Source organism: Solanum stenotomum, chromosome 10 (assembly GCF_019186545.1).
Source record: "Solanum stenotomum isolate F172 chromosome 10, ASM1918654v1, whole genome shotgun sequence".
Lineage (NCBI taxonomy): Eukaryota > Viridiplantae > Streptophyta > Magnoliopsida > Solanales > Solanaceae > Solanum > Solanum stenotomum.
In genome coordinates this window covers 54,368,851-54,387,792 of record NC_064291.1, presented here as the reverse complement: position 1 = coordinate 54,387,792, position 18,942 = coordinate 54,368,851, and the positions used below count along the sequence as shown (strand labels likewise).

Below are 18,942 nucleotides of genomic sequence, written 5' to 3'. Positions count from 1 at the left end.
GATGCTTAAATAATGTAAAAATATGCCAATCAAGAAGAAAGTTGAGTTATCAGCCTCAAACTTTCTAGTGCAAACGCATGAATTAAAAAAGATTGATTGCCCATCAAAAGTAACTTGAAGTATTTTTCTCTTGTCTTCTTCTTCAAACCTATCCAACAACACTTGATAATTCATACTTTCTTTATGGATTTATTGGACCTTGTTGAACCTATTGATACTGTCAAATGGTTCTGCTTTGCCTGTCGCATCGGTAGGAGCCTTGGAACAAACTCCTCAGTCATTTTACCGTCCCAACTATGTTGCCTTCCATGTGTCTTCTTTTTGCTTCTGTTGCTTCTACTTCTTTGTTGCCTAGGTGATATATCTCCTTCCCTAGCCACTCTATCAAAGCACATGTCCAGCATATCTTCCTCATCTTCATCAAGAGAATCCTCGCCAAAATCAAGCATATTGTCTTCCTCATTTTCATCAAGAAAATCCTCGCCCAAATCAATTGTATTTGACACTAAGACCCTTGACTCATTTTTCTTTGCAATCACACATTTAGGCACAAATACGGGAGCTTCTGGACTTAATTTGCTATTCAAAGTAGGTGATGAGACTTGCTTTTCTTTGATCAAATCGTTGTCATTCTCTGTTAACTTTACTTGTTGTCCAGTAGTCTTCGATAAAGCATCAAAGCTATTCGAACATAATAGTTCTCTTGAGGCATTACTAATATCTTGCCTCTTCTCACTGTCATAAAAATTTCCAGTCACACCCTTTTCACTACATGGAGAATTATTTTGACTAGTCGGGGAAAGGCTCCGATTACTAGTTGAATTTTTGTGTGCAACCAGTGTCCAATTTTTAGTTGCATTCTTGGTTTCAACTTGCAAAACATGCTGCCCAGAATTTTCAGCATCTTCAACATCAGATGTATCCATTAGTTTGTGTCCTGAATCCATTATTTTTTTGCTTGAACCAACTCGCGGCGCATCAATCCCAACTCTTGGCGTTCCCCTTTTGTTTTCGGTCGTTGTTTGAACACCATAAAGTCATATATGCCTCGAATTCAACAGAATTTAAACAATCAAAGTTTGGAAATGAAATACTCAAAAATCATACATTTCTGCCCATGGAAATGAAATCCTCCATTAATAATTGAAGTGATAGAAAATACATATAAAGTGAAGGGATATTTTGATACAGAGTGTGTTCGGAAAGAAGAAAATATTTTTCATGAAAAATAATATACGAGTTGGGGTGGCAGGGTGGTGGAATGATCAAGGGTTGGGGGCGTTGCTGGATAGAAGGAGATAATGAACTTAAAATTTTATTTATGAAACTTATTTTTTCCGACTTCTATTTGGAAAGTCATTTTTTCGAAACTTGTTATCTTGGAGAAAATACTTTCCAAAAACATTTTGACTAGCGAACATGAAAACCAATTTTTATTTTATTTTGAATTTTTGATAGAAAGAGATTTTATGAGGAAAAGAGTTATATATACATAAAAGTGTCCAAATGAAATAATTATAAAGTTTTTTCAAGAAAACTCATAGGAATGTCCCTATTATTTTTCTTGTCATACTAATAAGTTTAGCACCCAATTACTTTTTTGAAGTCACCAGAGAAGCAAAGACTTAGACTTTCTTTTTAGCAATAATAATATTTTCGGTCTGAACTATGCGAAATTGAATATAAATAGTTTGGTCTAAAAGTATATATCGTTAATGTTTTCTTCGTTTCTTAATCTTCTCGAGCAAAATCATCTGTAGAACTCGTCTCCGTAATTCCCCATTGTGTTCCGAAAGATTTCACCTCTTGTAACTTGAAAAAGAATCATGCCTTCCCTTCTGGATCAAAGGGTGCGTTATTAGGTAGGAGACAACTAATTTTCCAAATTTGAGTATGAACCGAAATTCTCACATGCTCACTCAAGTAATATTTAAAGAAGAATAATTAAAAAGTAACATAAAGTATACAGCGAAAACAAATAACATTTTCACTATAATCAAATGTATGAGTACTTTATGCACTTATAAAGCTAATTTTTCACTAGGCAAACACAAGTGCAATTGGACTTCTCACTGAGTGCCTATTAGAAGTCCACTTCAAGAATCCCTCAGCAACCTCAATGTTTGAGCTGCTAGTTGTCTTGGAAAATGTTACTTGGTATGTTAACTTCTGGTTCAACTCGGAGAAATTTAGCTCCGAGGGTTCAACTTCCACGACAACGCCTTTTGGTGAAGCTACCTCCACTTTGTAAGATGATGTAGCGTCACCAACATTGGTCACAGTTCTGGTATATGTCTGAGGAGTTGATCCAAGTCCGAATATGGAAAATGAAGGATAGTTTAATTGTGCTTCAGGGATACTTTTCACCTCCGAGCAATTCACCCTGCGTTGTAACAGGTTACCTACCTGTCGATTTGTATAGTTCAAACCACATAAATAAGGTAGATAGTCCTCGAATGGGGTATCATAAACTAGTCCTGGATCATTTGCCCTAGATGGATTAACATGTCCTGCACCAATTGTAAAAATGTCAGCATGAAGGAGCCTTTCGTCTAGTATTGGACTACTGGCAAGGTTTAACGTGTCAGCAGTTGTCATGATTGCAGACTTAATAACAGCAGGAGACCAATCAGGATGTGAGCTCTTCAGCAGAGCTGCTACGCCACTAAGGTGAGGGCAAGACATCGAGGTGCCTGATATAATATTGAATGTAGATTTGGTATTTTTGTTATCATCCACGGAGGTAGGCCAAGCAGCAAGAATATTAACACCAGGACCGATTATGTCAGGTTTCAAGATGCCAGGACTAGCTCTACTTGGTCCTCTTGAGGAAAATGCAGCAACCGTAGGAGCATTTTTGTCTCCAATTACTGTTCCTTGGAATGTGATTGTAGCAACAGGGTTTGATGTTGAGTTCATATAAGCAAGGATTTTTGTTCCATCTGCATCTGAAACATCCAATGCTGGAAGAACATGAGCATCAGCTGATTTAGTGACACCATCTTGTGACGGGTTGATGACAATCATGCCAACACCTCCAGCATCCTTCACAACTTGTCCTTTATCAACATTGCCTACGCCACCGAATGCTAAACATAATACTATCTTTCCTCTTATAGTGGGGTCAGTGAGTGACCCTGGTTTGCAATAAGGGGTTTCAGATTGTTCTTTTGCATTTTTTCCAGCATCAAATAGAGTGAAGAATGTTGAGTTGGGAATCTGTGGACGATAAGCAGATTCTCCTTCAAATTCCTGTCCATTTCCAAGCTTGACAGTAGCTTTTATCTTTCTATCAAGTGTGCTGGCACCTACAGTAAGAATCCACGGGGCTGAGTTATCTACTGAGCCATAGAATGGACCATCATTGCCTGCTGAGCAACTAACAAGAATGCCTCTTTCTGTTGCACTGTACGCCCCGAGAGCAATATTGTCTTCATAGAAAGGGATTGGCCTTCCCCCAAGGGAGATTGAAAGAATATCTACCCCATCATCTATAGCTGCATCCATGGCAGCTAAAATATCACTTTCAGAACAACCATCAGAACTACACACCTTATATACGGCTATGTGGGCAAGAGGAGCAATACCAACAGCAGTCCCATTAGCATTCCCAAATACATTAGCACCTTTCACAAAGGCTCCTGCAGCTGTGCTTGCTGTGTGCGTACCATGGCCATCATCATCTATAGGGGAACCATTGGCAAGTAGGTAAGACCTAGCTCCAATGAGCTTGTTGTTACACTTGTTGGTGAAATTGGACTCACAAACTCCTTTCCACTTAGCAGGTGGGGGAGGCATCCCAACGTCGCTAAATGAAGGATGGTCAGGAAGAATTCCAGTGTCTACAACTCCGATGATCACGCCTTTCCCATAGTTGGAATCCTTCCACAAGCCCATATTCTGTTGCAAACCAAGAAAACTTGGAGTATGAGTAGTATGCAAGGACAAAATCCTCTGTTTCTGAGCAGAGATAAAGCCATGTTTCTTCTCCATTTCCTTCACTTGTTCTGCAGTTAATCTTGCTGAAAATCCTTTCATCACATTGTGATAGGAATAGATCATGCTAGCAGCCTCTTCATTTCCACTCGAGCTAATTGCGGTAGTAGTTTTAGGCAAAAAAGAAAGGTAATAACTGTCTAAATCCATTAACAATGATTGAGTAGAAATCAGGCTTTCAGGGGATTCAACATGAACTATATAAGTCTCGAAATCATTCTGAACACTAGGCCATGGGAAAGAGCAAAAGATGAAAATAAGAAGGATTTTCAAGAATCCCATGGCTTCAAATATAAGAAGTGATGATGTATTTGGAAAGTGTATTTGATGAATTTCTCTGCTTTGAAGCAAATGTCTATTTATAGTGCTTCTTTGTTCATGACTTTATTTTAGCTAGTGGAAAAAAAAGAATAATGTGGACAAGAAAATTAAAAGTACTATAAAAGATAAGAAAATAATATTATTACGTTTCACTGGACGTGTAGAAAGTATTACATTCCCACATCAACTATTTTAAAATGAGAATATCTCTTTATACGAATTTGAACGATCCTTACTCTATTCACTAATTTTTAAGGGTTTAGTTATGCCAAATTCATTTCTTTATCAAAACAATATAATAGCACCCAGTGGCAGATTCAGGATTTAGAGTTCGTGGGTGTCAAATAGACTTGTCGATTAAATTAATTTTTTATTTGATTGAATTATTCGTCTTTTTGATTATATCATAAATCAATCAATAAAATATAAATAATAAGATATTACATTTTTATTGAGTATTTAATCAAATAAAAGAAAACTCAAAAGAGTAATAATGTAATTAATTTAATTTAAGTCAATAACAATAATAAAAATAAATAAAAAAATTGTGCCAGCTGTTTTTCCTTAAAAAAACGTGCTTGGAGTTTTTTTTTTCTTAAAAAACATATGCAGCAAATTTCTCAAAAAAATAGGTACAAATGGGATCCAAACCCGCAACATCAGCCTTCTAAAGTTGCCCTCCTACCGTGGCACCACAAGCCAATTTTGTTCTGTGGGTGGCACGCTTTATATTTATATAAATATTATATATATATATATATATATATAGAGTTTCCGTCAAAGTTCGGGAATGACGTGGCACCCCAACAGCCCTTCATAGATCCGCCACTGATACCACCAATACATGATGGACCACACACAATGCTTTTCATAATTCTTGTTTTTTTTTTTGTGAAAACTATTGCAAGACAAATGTTTACCATGGATTATGTACATTGGTCCCCTTCAATTGTAGAAATTGGACTTGGTCTTTTTAACATGTATAGTTGGCTATAGATTTCTCAATTGGCCACAATATGTTAAAAAAAATTAAAAGGTGTCCATGTGAATCAATTATGTTTTTTCTAGGAAACTCATAGGATTGTCTTTATTAATTTTCTTGCCTTGTTTAATAAGTTTAGCCTCAACGTCTCAATTACTTTTTGAAGTCACCGAAGACTTAAAGACTTTCTTTTTAGGAATAATAATAATATTTTTAGTCCCTCCATTATTATAAATTATCATTTAGTCCGTATGATATTCGATTAAACATATTTAACGTTTAGTAAATTGAGATGTGTGCTTTTGGTCCTTTGGTAAGAGATACTTATGATATAGTTGGAATATATTTTTTAGAACTATATTAGTATTGAATATATAGTAATAGTACAAGAATTAACATTAACACATAGAAAATTATATATAGGGTGAAAGGATATTTTGATACAGAGTGCGTTCGGAACGAAGATAATATTTTTCATGAAAAATATTATACAGATGAAAGGAGACAATGAACTTGAAATTTTATTTATGAAAATTATTTTTTCCAAGCGAATATGAAACTGATTTTATTTTATTTTTAAATTTTTTTATAGAAAGGTTTTGCTACAAAAAAGCTTTTAACGTACCCAATCCCTTCCTTTTCCACTTCAGACTTGAATCCCGAAAAAATGGGAGTTAATATCCCAAATGATCACTCAACTTTGAGTAATTTACTTAGAAAGTCACTCAACTTTGTTTTATCACTCAAAAGTCATTCAACAATTGATAATATCACTTAGAAAGTCACTCAACTAAGGATTTTTTTACTTAAAAAGTCATCCAATTAATTTAAATAATTTCTTCACTAAATTTTGTTGAAATACAATTTCATTTTAAACTAATTTTAAAAAATAAAAAAATGCTCGTTTTAATTATTTTTTTGAATTTGTTGATGTATAATTTTTTTTAAACTATGTTTTTAAAAAAATAATAAAAGATCGCTATTGAGCATCTTTTCGATCTTTTTGATTACTCCTTTTAATTTAGTAAAAGATTTATATTTTAAACGTACAGTTGCAATAGAAAAATTAAAATTAAAACCTACAGTAGCATTGCTATTAATTCAATAAGAAATAATAGAGATTTCTATTTTAAACATACAGTAGCAATTGAGAGAAAAAAATGATTTTCTGTTCTAGTAATTCTTTTACTGGAATTAAATATGCTAAAAAATGCTACTGTTCGTTTTTCAAAAAAAATCTAATTAAATAACTGAAGAAGGTCAACAAGATAATTAAAATAAATATCTTATTATTTCTTAAAAAATATTTTAAAACAAAAATTACATTTCAACAAAATAATGAATAAATTATTTAAATTTGTTGGGTGACTTTCTGAGTGAAATATCATAGTTGAGTTACTTTATAAATGAAACACCAATAGTTGAGTGACTTTCTAAGTGAAATACCAATAATTAAGTGACTTTTGAGTTATAAAATAAAGTTGAGTGACTTTCTAAGTGAAGTATGCAAAGTTGAGTGACTATCTGAGATATTATTTTGAAAAAATGGCTAGTGAAAACCTCTGAAATATGAAATCGTACTTTTAAGGTTATATGTGCTCCTTTTGACAACCAAGACATAATGACAACAATCCATCTCCCCAAACTATTAAATTGGTGATTTATAATATTTTTATATCAATTAGAAAATATAATATTTATTTTGAAAAAAATTAGTAACCCTAAATGGAAATTGGACTTAGTATTTCCTATTAAATTAGTAACATCTTTGCACAACCTTCGTCGTCAACATCCTATTTCTAAATTCTTATAGGTCATTAATTCAGACTGATTTTATTACTCTAATAATCTAAGTCTCTATGTTCATTTTACTTGTCACGTTTTGATTTATCAGCGTCAATTAGATAAAATTTTGAAGTTAAATTGTATTAGATTAATTTTATATTTTAAATTTAGCTATTCAAAAACTATATACAAGATATTATAAGTTTTAATTCTGTTCATATAGTATGATGAAAAAATATATCTTAAAATGTTGGTCAAAGTCTGTACAGTTTGACTTTCAAGAAGCGAAACATGACAAGTAAAATTGAATAGAGAGAATAATTATTTTACATAACTTTTATTATTAGAAATCCGTCAAATTTCCAATACCTCATGTTGTCGGAAGTTGTCGAATTTATGATTATTGAACAGGGTAGTCACCATGATTTTATAATCCGTCAAAAATTGCTCTCGAAAATTAGCGATTTTCTAGTAGTGTTTTTACAAGTTTCCAAAAAGTTTATAATCATATAACACCTTATTTAAAGTTTTACACTATGATATGTTGTTTATTTATTGAACTATCTTCTCAATAGTAACTTAATATACACATTTCACTCTGTTGTTCATAAAATGTACAGAGTCAAATTATTTGTATTGCTTCACAAAAAATAGCGATTTTCTAGTAGTGTAATAATTGCCTCCTGGCCAGTCGTCACCCTCTAGCACACCTCATTGTCCATCCTCACTCCCTGCCTAGGCCCCTCGGCCCTCACCCTCCACGCCTGACGCCCACCTCTCGCCCCGACCCCTCCCCTACCCCCACCAACCTTTGTTCCACTTGAAAAAATTGGGAACTTTGGGCAACTGACAATTACATACTCAATATTCATATTTGTCAAATTGATCCCTAATTAACACATTTCACTTGTTTAATATTATACTAACAATAGTTTTGTTGTCACGAATTTATACGATATCATTTGACTATAGTTACTAGTCTCTTTTATACTAGTGGCTTTTTTTTCCTCCTGACATATGTTGGTTTTCCATAATAATGATACTAACCAAACAAAGGGCCTGCTTTTCATAAACAATTAATAAGCCTTCAACTGCGAATTCATCAAATTGATTTTTTGCAAGTTGAGCAAAATAAAAATAAATGTGAATGGTTCAGCATTAAAGCACTATATATATATATATATATATATATAGATAGCTCTAAATCTAAAAAATTCATCAAATTCATTTTCCAATTACTCTATTAGCAGCAATGGGATTCTTGAAAATTCTTCTTATCTTCATATTTTGCTCTTTCCTAAAGCCTAGTATTCAGAGTGATCTCGAGACTTATATAGTCCATGTTGAATCACCTGAAAACCAAATTTCTAGTCAATCATCGTTAACAGATTTAGAGAGCTATTACCTTTCTTTTTTGCCTAGAAGTACTAGTGCAATTAGCTCGAGTGGAGATGAAGAGGCTGCTAGCATGATCTACTCCTACCACAATGTGATGAAAGGCTTTGCAGCAAGATTAACTGCAGCACAAGTAAAGGAAATGGANCCAAATTTCTAGTCAATCACTGTTAACAGATTTAGAGAGCTATTACCTTTCTTTTTTGCCTAAAAGTACTAACGTGATTAGCTCGAGTGGAGATGAAGAGGCTGCTAGCATGATCTACTCCTACCATAATGTGATGAAAGGCTTTGCAGCAAGATTAACTGCAGCACAAGTGAAGGAAATGGAGAAGAAACACGGCTTTGTTTCTGCTCAGAAACAGAGGATTTTGTCCTTGCATACTACTCATACTCCAAGCTTTATTGGTTTGCAACAGAATATGGGCTTGTGGAAAGATTCCAATTTTGGAAAAGGCGTGATCATCGGAGTTCTAGACACTGGAATTCTTCCTGATCATCCTTCATTCAGTGACGTTGGGATGCCTCCCCCGCCTGCTAAGTGGAAAGGAGTTTGTGAGTCCAATTTCACTACAAAGTGTAACAACAAGCTCATTGGAGCCAGGTCTTACCAACTTGGCAGTGGTTCCCCGATAGATGATAATGGACATGGTACTCATACAGCAGGCACAGCTGCAGGAGCCTTTGTCAAAGGTGCTAATGTATTTGGGAATGCTAATGGTACTGCTGTTGGTGTTGCTCCTCTTGCCCACATAGCGGTATATAAGGTATGTAGTTCTGATGGCGGTTGTTCTGACAGCGATATTTTAGCTGCCATGGATGCAGCTATAGATGATGGTGTAGATATTCTTTCAATCTCCCTTGGTGGAAGTACAAAACCTTTCCATGATGATGGTATTGCTCTTGGGACGTATAGTGCAGCAGAAAGAGGGATTTTTGTAAGTGCCGCTGCAGGCAATAGCGGTCCATCGGTTGGCACTGTAGCTAATGAAGCCCCGTGGATTCTCACTGTTGGTGCCAGTACTCATGATAGAAAACTGAAGGCTGCTGTTAAACTTGGAAATAGCGAGGAATTTGAAGGTGAATCTGCTTATCATCCAAAGACTTCCAACTCAACATTCTTCACTCTATATGATGCTGGAAAGAATGAAAGTGACCAATTTGGCACGCCTTTTTGCAGTCCAGGTTCACTTAGTGACCCTGCTATCAAAGGTAAGATAGTCTTGTGTTTGCGAAGTAGAAGTCTTCTCAAGGTTGATCAAGGACAATCCGTAAAGGATGCTGGAGGTGTTGGCATGATTATCATCAATGAACAGGAAGAGGGTGTGACTAAATCAGCTGAAGCTCATGTCCTTCCTGCATTGGATATTTCAAATGCTGATGGAAAGAAAATTCTTGCCTATATGAACTCATCTTCAAATCCAGTTGCTTTAATCACCTTCCACGGAACTGTAATTGGAGATAAAAATGCTCCTATAGTTGCTTCATTTTCCTCACGAGGACCAAGCGTAGCAAGTCCTGGCATCTTAAAACCTGACATAATCGGTCCTGGTGTTAATGTCCTTGCTGCTTGGCCTACCTCCGTGGATGACAACAAAAACACAAAATCAACATTCAATATTATATCTGGAACCTCAATGTCTTGCCCTCACCTTAGTGGTGTCGCAGCTCTGCTGAAGAGCGCACATCCTGATTGGTCTGCTGCAGCTATCAAGTCCGCAATCATGACAACCGCTGACACATTAAACCTCGCCAATAGTCCAATACTGGACGAAAGGCTCATTTCTGCTGATCTCTTTGCAATTGGTGCTGGACATGTTAATCCATCGAGAGCAAGTGATCCAGGACTAATTTATGATACACCATTCGAGGACTACGTTCCTTATTTATGTGGTTTGAACTACACAAATCGGGAGGTAGGTAAATTGTTACAACGCAAGGTGAATTGCTCGGAGGTAAAAAGTATCACTGAAGAGCAACTAAATTATCCTTCATTTTCCATCAGACTTGGATCAACTCCTCAGACATATACCAGAACCGTGACCAACGTTGGTGATGCCAAATCATCTTACAAGGTGGAGATAGTTTCACCAAAAGGAGTTGTCGTGAAAGTTGAACCCTCCGCGCTAAATTTCTCAACGTTGAACCAGAAGTTGACATATCAAGCTACATTTTCCAAGACAACTAATGTCTCAACTACCATTGATGTTGAGGGATTCTTGAAGTGGAATTCTAACAGGCACTCTGTAAGAAGTCCAATTGCAGTTAGAGTGTCTGCTGAATGAAACTAAAATGCTTTCAATCTAAAATGTAAAATAAGTGCAGAAAGTATTCACAATTAATTATAGTGGATTGCTGTTTCTTTTCATTAAATGTTTTATGTTACATCTTTTAGTTCCCCAGGCAAGTATATGATTGTAATTGGGCTCAATGAATGTTTAGTAGTATTTCTTTAAACATTGAGAATCAAATAATTTTTGTACCATGAATTCGCATCACATAATACTCATTCAAGAGGGACTGAAACGGCTCCCTATCAAGACTTTTTCATACTCAAGGCTCGAACACGGTCTAAAATGATCAAAATTGCCCTTAATGTAGGAGTTTTGGTTCCATTTGGTCCTTATTGCATTCCAAAAAGTGATTAATTTGGTCGTAAGTCATTTAAGTAAAGACGATCCCTATTTTTGTTGTCAAAATAAACGGAGGTCCTCGTGACTTAAATGGCGGAACCAGAAATTTCAAAAAGGGTGTTCAAAAATTGCACAACAAAATCTCTTGGGTATAACAGCTTGTTGTGTTAAGGGTGTTCAAAATATGTTATTTAATCCGTTTGTATATAATTTTAATTTTTTGAAATATTAATTAATCTAATCTAATTCAACATAAAAAACTAGTCAAATTGACTTTCAATAAACGAAACATGACAGAGAGTATTAAATAGTGGGCTCTGTAGGATTGACCGATGGGCAACATGTTATCAAGTATACATCCATCGAAATTTAATACATTCATCTACCCATAACCTTTGTAGGGTTTCCCCTATTTATTTATTAGATCCATTGATACGTCAAACATCAATGTCCAATTATACATTTATTTTAGATCTTGATTTTCTTTTCATTTTAGTTTTGCTAAGTGTGAGCTTGTGCACATTACCGATCTTAAGTTTGGATAAAGGATGAGAATTGCGGTGGATTTGTCAAGTCAGCATAAAACTTGTTAATTCATGACGAATCTCATAACTCGACTTAGTTGAGATTAAGGCATAATTATCTATTTTACGCATTCTTTCTCTCGAACACTTTAATGATATATCTTTATTTTTGTTAGATTTCTATTTCAAAAAAAAAGATAACAACAGCCGTGATTTGCCACTATAGCCACATAAAAAGTTGTAGACTATTCTATACCAATTTGAGCGTCACATTTGGTTGGTAACAAATAATAAATGAAAATATGGATCTTAAATTTAAGATAAAGTAATTTATTTGATGTTACATTGCGATAGGAAGGGAAGACGGACCACCAAATTTAATAACGTTATGATATTTTCCTTCAAGGAAAAATATCGTAAGATGACTAATGGTGAGTGATATTTGAATATTTTTTAGTTAATAATATAGTTGAACATTGCTATAAGCAACATTTTCATGGTGTCCAAACATAAAAATACGCGATGAGAAATCCGAAGGAGGGGGGAATTTGCTCGTGGAAGATGTTGTATGGATATTCTGTTGGAAATCTTAAGAAATTTTCATCAGAAATTCACGTGTTTTTAGTAGTGAAATTGCAAGTCTTGTTCACAATAATGATAAATTAACAAGGGTCTCCTGTTGAGAGACCAATTAATAAGTGTGATTTTACAGTGTGAGTTGATCCAAATTGATTTTGCAAAAAGAGCAAAACAAAAATGAATGTGAAAAGTTCAAGGTAAAAGTACTTATAAATAGTGTAGCTTCAAAATACAAAAGTTCATCAAATACATTTTCTTTAGCTCATTTGCAGCCATGGGATTCTTGAAAATCCTTCTTATTTTCATCTTTTGCTCTTTCCCATGGCCTAGTATACAGAGTGATTTCGAGACTTATATAGTCCATGTTGATTCCCCTGAAAGCCTAATTTCAACTCAATCATCGTTAACAGATTTAGAGGGCTATTACCTTTCTTTTTTGCCTAAAAGTACTACAATGATTAGCTCAAGTGGAAATGAAGAGGCTGCTAGCATGATCTACTCCTACCACAATGTGATGAAAGGCTTTGCAGCAAGATTAACAGAATCACAAGTGAAGGAAATGGAGAAGAAACACGGCTTTGTCTCTGCTCAGAAACAGCGGATTTTCTCCTTGCATACTACTCATACTCCAAGTTTTCTTGGTTTGCAACAGAACATTGGTGTATGGAAGGATTCAAACTATGGGAAAGGCGTGATCATCGGAGTTATAGACAATGGAATTTTTCCTGATCATCCTTCATTTAGCGATGTTGGGATGCCTCCTCCGCCTGCTAAGTGGAACGGAGTTTGTGAGTCTAATTTCACTAACAAGTGTAACAACAAGCTTATTGGAGCGAGGTCTTACCAACTTGGCAATGGTTCCCCGATAGACGATACAGGACATGGTACACACATAGCAGGCACAGCTGCTGGAGCCTTTGTGAAAGGTGCTAATATATTTGGGAATGCTAATGGCACAGCGGTTGGTGTTGCCCCTCTTGCCCATATAGCCATATATAAGGTATGCAATTCTGATGGTTGTGCTGAAATAGATATCATAGCCGCTATGGATGCAGCTATAGCTGATGGCGTAGATATTCTTTCTCTGTCTCTTGGTGAACGTCGTAGGCTTCCTTTCCATAGTGACAATATTGCTCTCGGGGCGTATAGTGCAACAGAGAGAGGTATTCTTGTAAGTTGTTCTGCAGGCAATAGTGGTCCATTCAGTGGCTCAGTAGAAAACACAGCCCCGTGGATTCTTACTGTAGGCGCTAGCACTATTGATAGAAAGATGAAAGCTACTGTTAAGCTTGGAAATAGAGAGGAATTTGAAGGAGAATCTGCTTATCATCCAAAGATTTCCAACTCAACATTCTTCACTCTATTTGATGCTGGAGAAAATATAAGTGATCAATCTGAAACCCCTTATTGTAAACCAGGGTCACTCAATGACCCTGCTGTAAGAGGAAAGATAGTATTATGTTTGGCAGATGGTGGCGTTCCGGGGGTTGATCAAGGACAAGCTGTAAAGGATGCTGGAGGTGTTGGCATGATTATCATCAACAGTCCAGATGACGGAGTCACTAAATCAGCTGATGCTCATGTTCTTCCAGCAATGGATGTTTCAGCTGCAGATGGAACGAAAATTCGTGCCTATATGAACTCAACATCGAACCCTGTTGCTACAATCACGTTCCAAGGAACGATAATTGGGGAGAAAAATGCTCCTGCAGTTGCTTCATTTTCTTCTTGCGGACCAAGTGGAGTTAGTCCTGGCATCTTGAAACCTGACATAATCGGTCCTGGTGTTAATATCCTTGCTGCTTGGCCTACCTTCGTGGATGACAACAAAAACACCAAATCCACATTCAATATCATATCAGGCACCTCAATGGCTTGCCCTCATCTTAGTGGCGTAGCAGCTCTGCTGAAGAGCGCACATCCTGATTGGTCTCCTGCTGCTATTAAGTCTGCAATCATGACAACCGCTGACATATTAAACCTTGCAAATAGTCCAATACTAGACGAAAGGCTCGTTCCTGCTGATATCTTTGCAATTGGTGCAGGACATGTTAATCCATCGAGGGCAAATGATCCAGGACTGATTTATGATACACCATTCGAGGACTATGTACCTTATTTATGTGGTTTGAAATACACAAGTCGAGAGGTAGGTTACCTGTTACAACGCAAGGTGAAATGCTCGGAGGTGAAAAGTATCCCTGAAGCACAACTAAATTATCCTTCATTTTCCATCAGACTTGGATCAACTCCTCAAACATACACCAGAACTGTGACCAACGTTGGTGACGCCAAATCATCTTACAAGGTGAAAATAGCTTCACCAAAAGGCGTTGTCGTGAAAGTTAAACCCTCCAAACTAAATTTCTCAATGCTGAATCAGAAATTGACATACCAAGTGACATTTTCCAAGACTACCAACAGCTCAAACCCTGAGGTTATAGAGGGATTCTTGAAGTGGACTTCTAATAGGCACTCAGTGAGAAGTCCAATTGCACTTGTGTTGGTCTAGTGAAACTACAAGTGCTCATTTTGATTGTAGTTGAATGTTGTTACTCCCTCCATCCCTTTTTACCTGACAATAATTTATTTGGCGGAGTCAAATAATTTTTTCTTTGGCTATAATTTTTCCTTGCTATTCAAAATATTTTTAAACTTTGCTGTGATCTTTTGATTGAGGAAATCAAAAAGTAAGTTGATTGGAAAACATTTCTCATATGGTATAAATCCACCCCATATAAAAAAACATTCACCCAATCTATTAAAATATGATCGGATTACCAACATATGGGTTCATTTTACCGGCACCACACAAAATATATCTTCACCGACATTAAATACATACATCTATCAAGAACCTTGGTAGGGTTTTTCCATTTAATTCGTTGACCCCATTTCATAGGGGTCAACGTCCTATTACTATAGGTGATTAATGATTAATTAAGACTGATATTTTTTTTGGTTGATTCACCAATTCTATCGAGTTCTCAAACTATTTCCTGTTAATCCAAATCATTAATTATTGCTAATTAATCGAGTTATTAATATTCATGGTATTCTTCCGAACTACAACTCACCTAATCAAAATAGATTGTCACCTATATTTCTATGGAATTAATGTTTTCTTACGATAGTTGGTTGAACACGATAACTAGATATATCCCTATCTAAGCTGCAAATATTTGCCCTAATTCTAGGGAATTAGACCATGCCCTACTTAATTCTTTTCTAATCTAAAAACAATCTTATTGTGATTCAATAAAGCAATTAAACGCAAAAAAAAAAAAAGATTGCAATTGATAATTTAAAGTAAGATGAAAATAACCATTCATAAAAACAATTAATACGCATCACACTCAGAGTTCATCAATATGATTTTGCAAGTGGAGCAAAATAAAATGAATGTGTATAGTTCAAGTATAAAGCAATATATATAAATATAGATAGATATATAACTCGTAATCTCAAAAGTACAAAAAAATCATTTTCCAATTATAACATTATTAAGTGCTATTACTACACCATTTGCAAGCCATGGGATTCTTGAAAATCCTTCTTGTTTTCATCTTTTGCTGTTTCCCATGGCCTAGTGTTCAGAGTGATTTCGAGACTTATATAGTCCATGTTGAATCCCCTGAAAGCCTAATTTCGACTCAATCATCATTTACGGATTTAGAGAACTATTACCTTTCTTTTTTGCCTAAAACTACTACCGCGATTAGCTCAAGTGGAAATGAAGAGGCTGCTAGCATGATCTATTCCTATCACAATGTGATGAAAGGCTTTGCAGCAAGATTAACTGCAGCACAAGTGAAGGAAATGGAGAAGAAACGCGGCTTTGTCTCTGCTCAGAAACAGAGGATTTTGTCCTTGGATACTACTCATACTCCAAGTTTTCTTGGTTTGCAGCAGAACATGGGTGTATGGAAGGATTTCAACTATGGGAAAGGTGTGATCATCGGAGTTATAGACACTGGAATTCTTCCTGACCATCCTTCGTTTAGTGACGTTGGGATGCCTCCTCCGCCTGCTAAGTGGAAAGGAGTTTGTGAGTCCAATTTCACAAACAAGTGTAACAACAAGCTCATTGGAGCGAGGTCTTACCAACTTGGCAATGGTTCCCCTATAGACGATGATGGACATGGAACACACACAGCAGGCACAGCTGCAGGAGCCTTTGTGAATGGTGCTAATGTATTTGGGAGTGCTAATGGCACTGCTGCTGGAGTTGCCCCTTTTGCCCACATAGCCGCATATAAGGTATGCAATTCTGATGGTTGTGCTGATACTGATGTCTTAGCTGCTATGGATGCAGCTATAGATGATGGCGTAGATATCCTTTCTATATCTCTTGGTGGAGGTCGTTCGAGTGATTTCCATAGTAATCCTATTGCTCTTGGGGCATATAGTGCAACAGAAAGAGGTATTCTTGTAAGTTGCTCTGCCGGCAATAATGGTCCTTTCTTTGGCTCAGTAGGAAATGCAGCCCCGTGGATTCTTACAGTAGGCGCTAGCACTCATGATAGAAAGCTAAAAGCTACTGTTAAGATTGGAAATGGAGAGGAATTTGAAGGAGAATCTGCTTATCAGCCAAAGATTTCCAACTCAACATTCTTCACTCTATTTGATGCTGGAAGAAATGCAAGTGACGAATTTGAAACCCCTTATTGCAGACCAGGGTCACTTACTGACCCTGCTATAAGAGGAAATATAGTCATATGTTTGGCCGGTGGTGGAGTTCCGGGGGTTGATAAAGGACAAGCTGTAAAGGATGCTGGAGGTGTTGGCATGATTATCATCAACCGGCCAAGCTCCGGTGTCACTAAATCAGCTAATGCTCATGTTCTTCCAGCATTGGATATTTCAGATGCAGATGGAACAAAAATCCTTGCTTATATGAACTCAACATCAAACCCTGTTGCTACAATCACGTTCCAAGGAACGATAATTGGAGATAAAAATGCTCCCATAGTAGCTGGATTTTCTTCTCGCGGACCAAGTGGAGCTAGTATTGGCATCTTAAAACCTGACATAATCGGTCCTGGTGTTAATATCCTTGCTGCTTGGCCTACCTCTGTGGATGACAACAAAAACACCAAATCCACATTCAATATTATATCAGGCACCTCAATGTCTTGCCCTCACCTTAGTGGCGTAGCAGCTCTGCTGAAGAGCGCACATCCTGATTGGTCTCCTGCTGCTATTAAGTCTGCAATCATGACAACCGCTGACACATTAAACCTTGCCAACAGTCCAATACTAAATGAAAGGCTCCTTCCTGCTGACATCTATGCAATTGGTGCAGGACATGTTAATCCATCGAGGGCAAATGATCCAGGACTAATTTATGATACACCATTCGAGGACTATGTACCTTATTTATGTGGTTTGAAGTACACAGATCGACAGGTAGGTAACCTGTTACAACGCAAGGTGAATTGCTCGGAGGTGAAAAGTATCCCTGAAGCACAATTAAACTATCCTTCGTTTTCCATATTTGGACTTGGATCAACTCCTCAGACATATACCAGAACTGTGACCAATGTTGGTGATGCTACATCATCTTACAAAGTGGAGGTAGCTTCACCAAAAGGCGTTGTCATCGAAGTTGAACCCTCCGAGCTAAATTTCTCCAAGTTGAACCAGAAGTTGACATACCAAGTGACATTTTCCAAGACAACTAATAGCTCAAACCCTGAAGTTGTTGAGGGATTCTTGAAGTGGACTTCTAATAGACACTCTGTGAGAAGCCCAATTGCACTTGTGTTGGTCTAATGAAAATTTGGCTATATAAGTGCATAAAGTACTCAAACATTTCATTATAGTGAAAATGCTGTTTCTTTTTACTATATGCTTTATGTTAGTTTTACCTCTTCTTTTTCAACCTATAGTACTATATTTATAAGTATTTGGTCTTTAATATTAAATATTGCTTCAATGCTTGTTCCAGCTAATTGAAGAAAATAAAAGCATATCCTTATTGATAGTAATCAGTTTTTCCTTTATCATTTCTCTTACTCTTTTGGTGGGAAAGGAACATTTTCTGTTTTCGATTTTTTTCATGTTTGGTTGGTCAAAATATTTTCTCTAACAAAACAATCTCTTTAAAAATGAAGAACATATGAAAGTAGAAAAAGCATGTAACTTCCAACTTCATTGTCCTCTCTCCACCCACCCAACGTCTCCAACCCCATCTTTAGAGTCTTGACCACCCTTGAACCCCCACTCTCAACCCTCATAATATTTTGGTAGCTTACATATAAATGTTTTTGGGTTACTATTTTTTTACTTATTTGTCAAATACTAGAAAATATGTAAGAAAGTCACTTATTTTCTACCAAACACAGTAATAAAAAGGTAACTTACAAAAACTCCACTAGTATTAGAGCAAATTACTAAGATACACGTTAGTTTACAATATTACGAATCTTGTCAGATTTTCGTGCATCCAAATACATGTAATTCAAGATATATGGGGTCAAAATTAGGTGTAATTTGCTCTAGACACATGGTATCCAAGTAGATTCGCATGTATCTAGGATATATAGACAAATCTCACTCGTCTCCCTCTCATTTCGCTCGCGACTCTCCTATGTATTTGGTATATCATAGACATCAAATCACATTTGATCATACAAATACATGTATCTAGTGTGATTCACATATATCTGAAATATATAGACAAATTTCGCTCGCCTTTCTCCATATTTCCATGTATCTGATAGCA

The 18,942-nt window shown here is 36.2% G+C and overlaps 2 protein-coding genes across 4 annotated transcripts; one reads left to right on the top strand and one right to left on the bottom strand.

The window, feature by feature from the left end:
* Window positions 1–2,007: 2,007 nt before the first annotated feature.
* Window positions 2,008–4,309, bottom strand: LOC125842699 (subtilisin-like protease). The gene has a single exon (XM_049522030.1). It carries the CDS (start codon window positions 4,276–4,278, stop codon window positions 2,041–2,043), a length of 2,238 nt encoding a protein of 745 aa, XP_049377987.1. The 5' UTR covers window positions 4,279–4,309; the 3' UTR covers window positions 2,008–2,040.
* Window positions 4,310–8,300: 3,991 nt separating this feature from the next.
* LOC125878373 (subtilisin-like protease) lies at window positions 8,301–18,208 on the top strand. Of its 3 annotated transcripts, XM_049559617.1 has the most exons (3): window positions 8,301–8,489; window positions 8,674–9,246; window positions 16,476–18,208. In XM_049559617.1, the coding sequence occupies exons 1-3, from the start codon at window positions 8,337–8,339 to the stop codon at window positions 17,988–17,990; spliced, it is 2,241 nt and encodes a 746-aa protein (XP_049415574.1). In that variant the 5' UTR covers window positions 8,301–8,336; the 3' UTR covers window positions 17,991–18,208. The 3 variants fall into 3 exon arrangements, with proteins under 3 accessions (XP_049415574.1, XP_049415573.1, XP_049415575.1); XM_049559616.1 differs by lacking the exon at window positions 16,476–18,208 and having other exon boundaries at window positions 8,674–10,936; XM_049559618.1 differs by lacking the exons at window positions 8,301–8,489; window positions 8,674–9,246 and adding an exon at window positions 12,408–14,356 and having other exon boundaries at window positions 17,617–18,208.
* The last annotated feature ends 734 nt before the right edge of the window (window positions 18,209–18,942 follow it).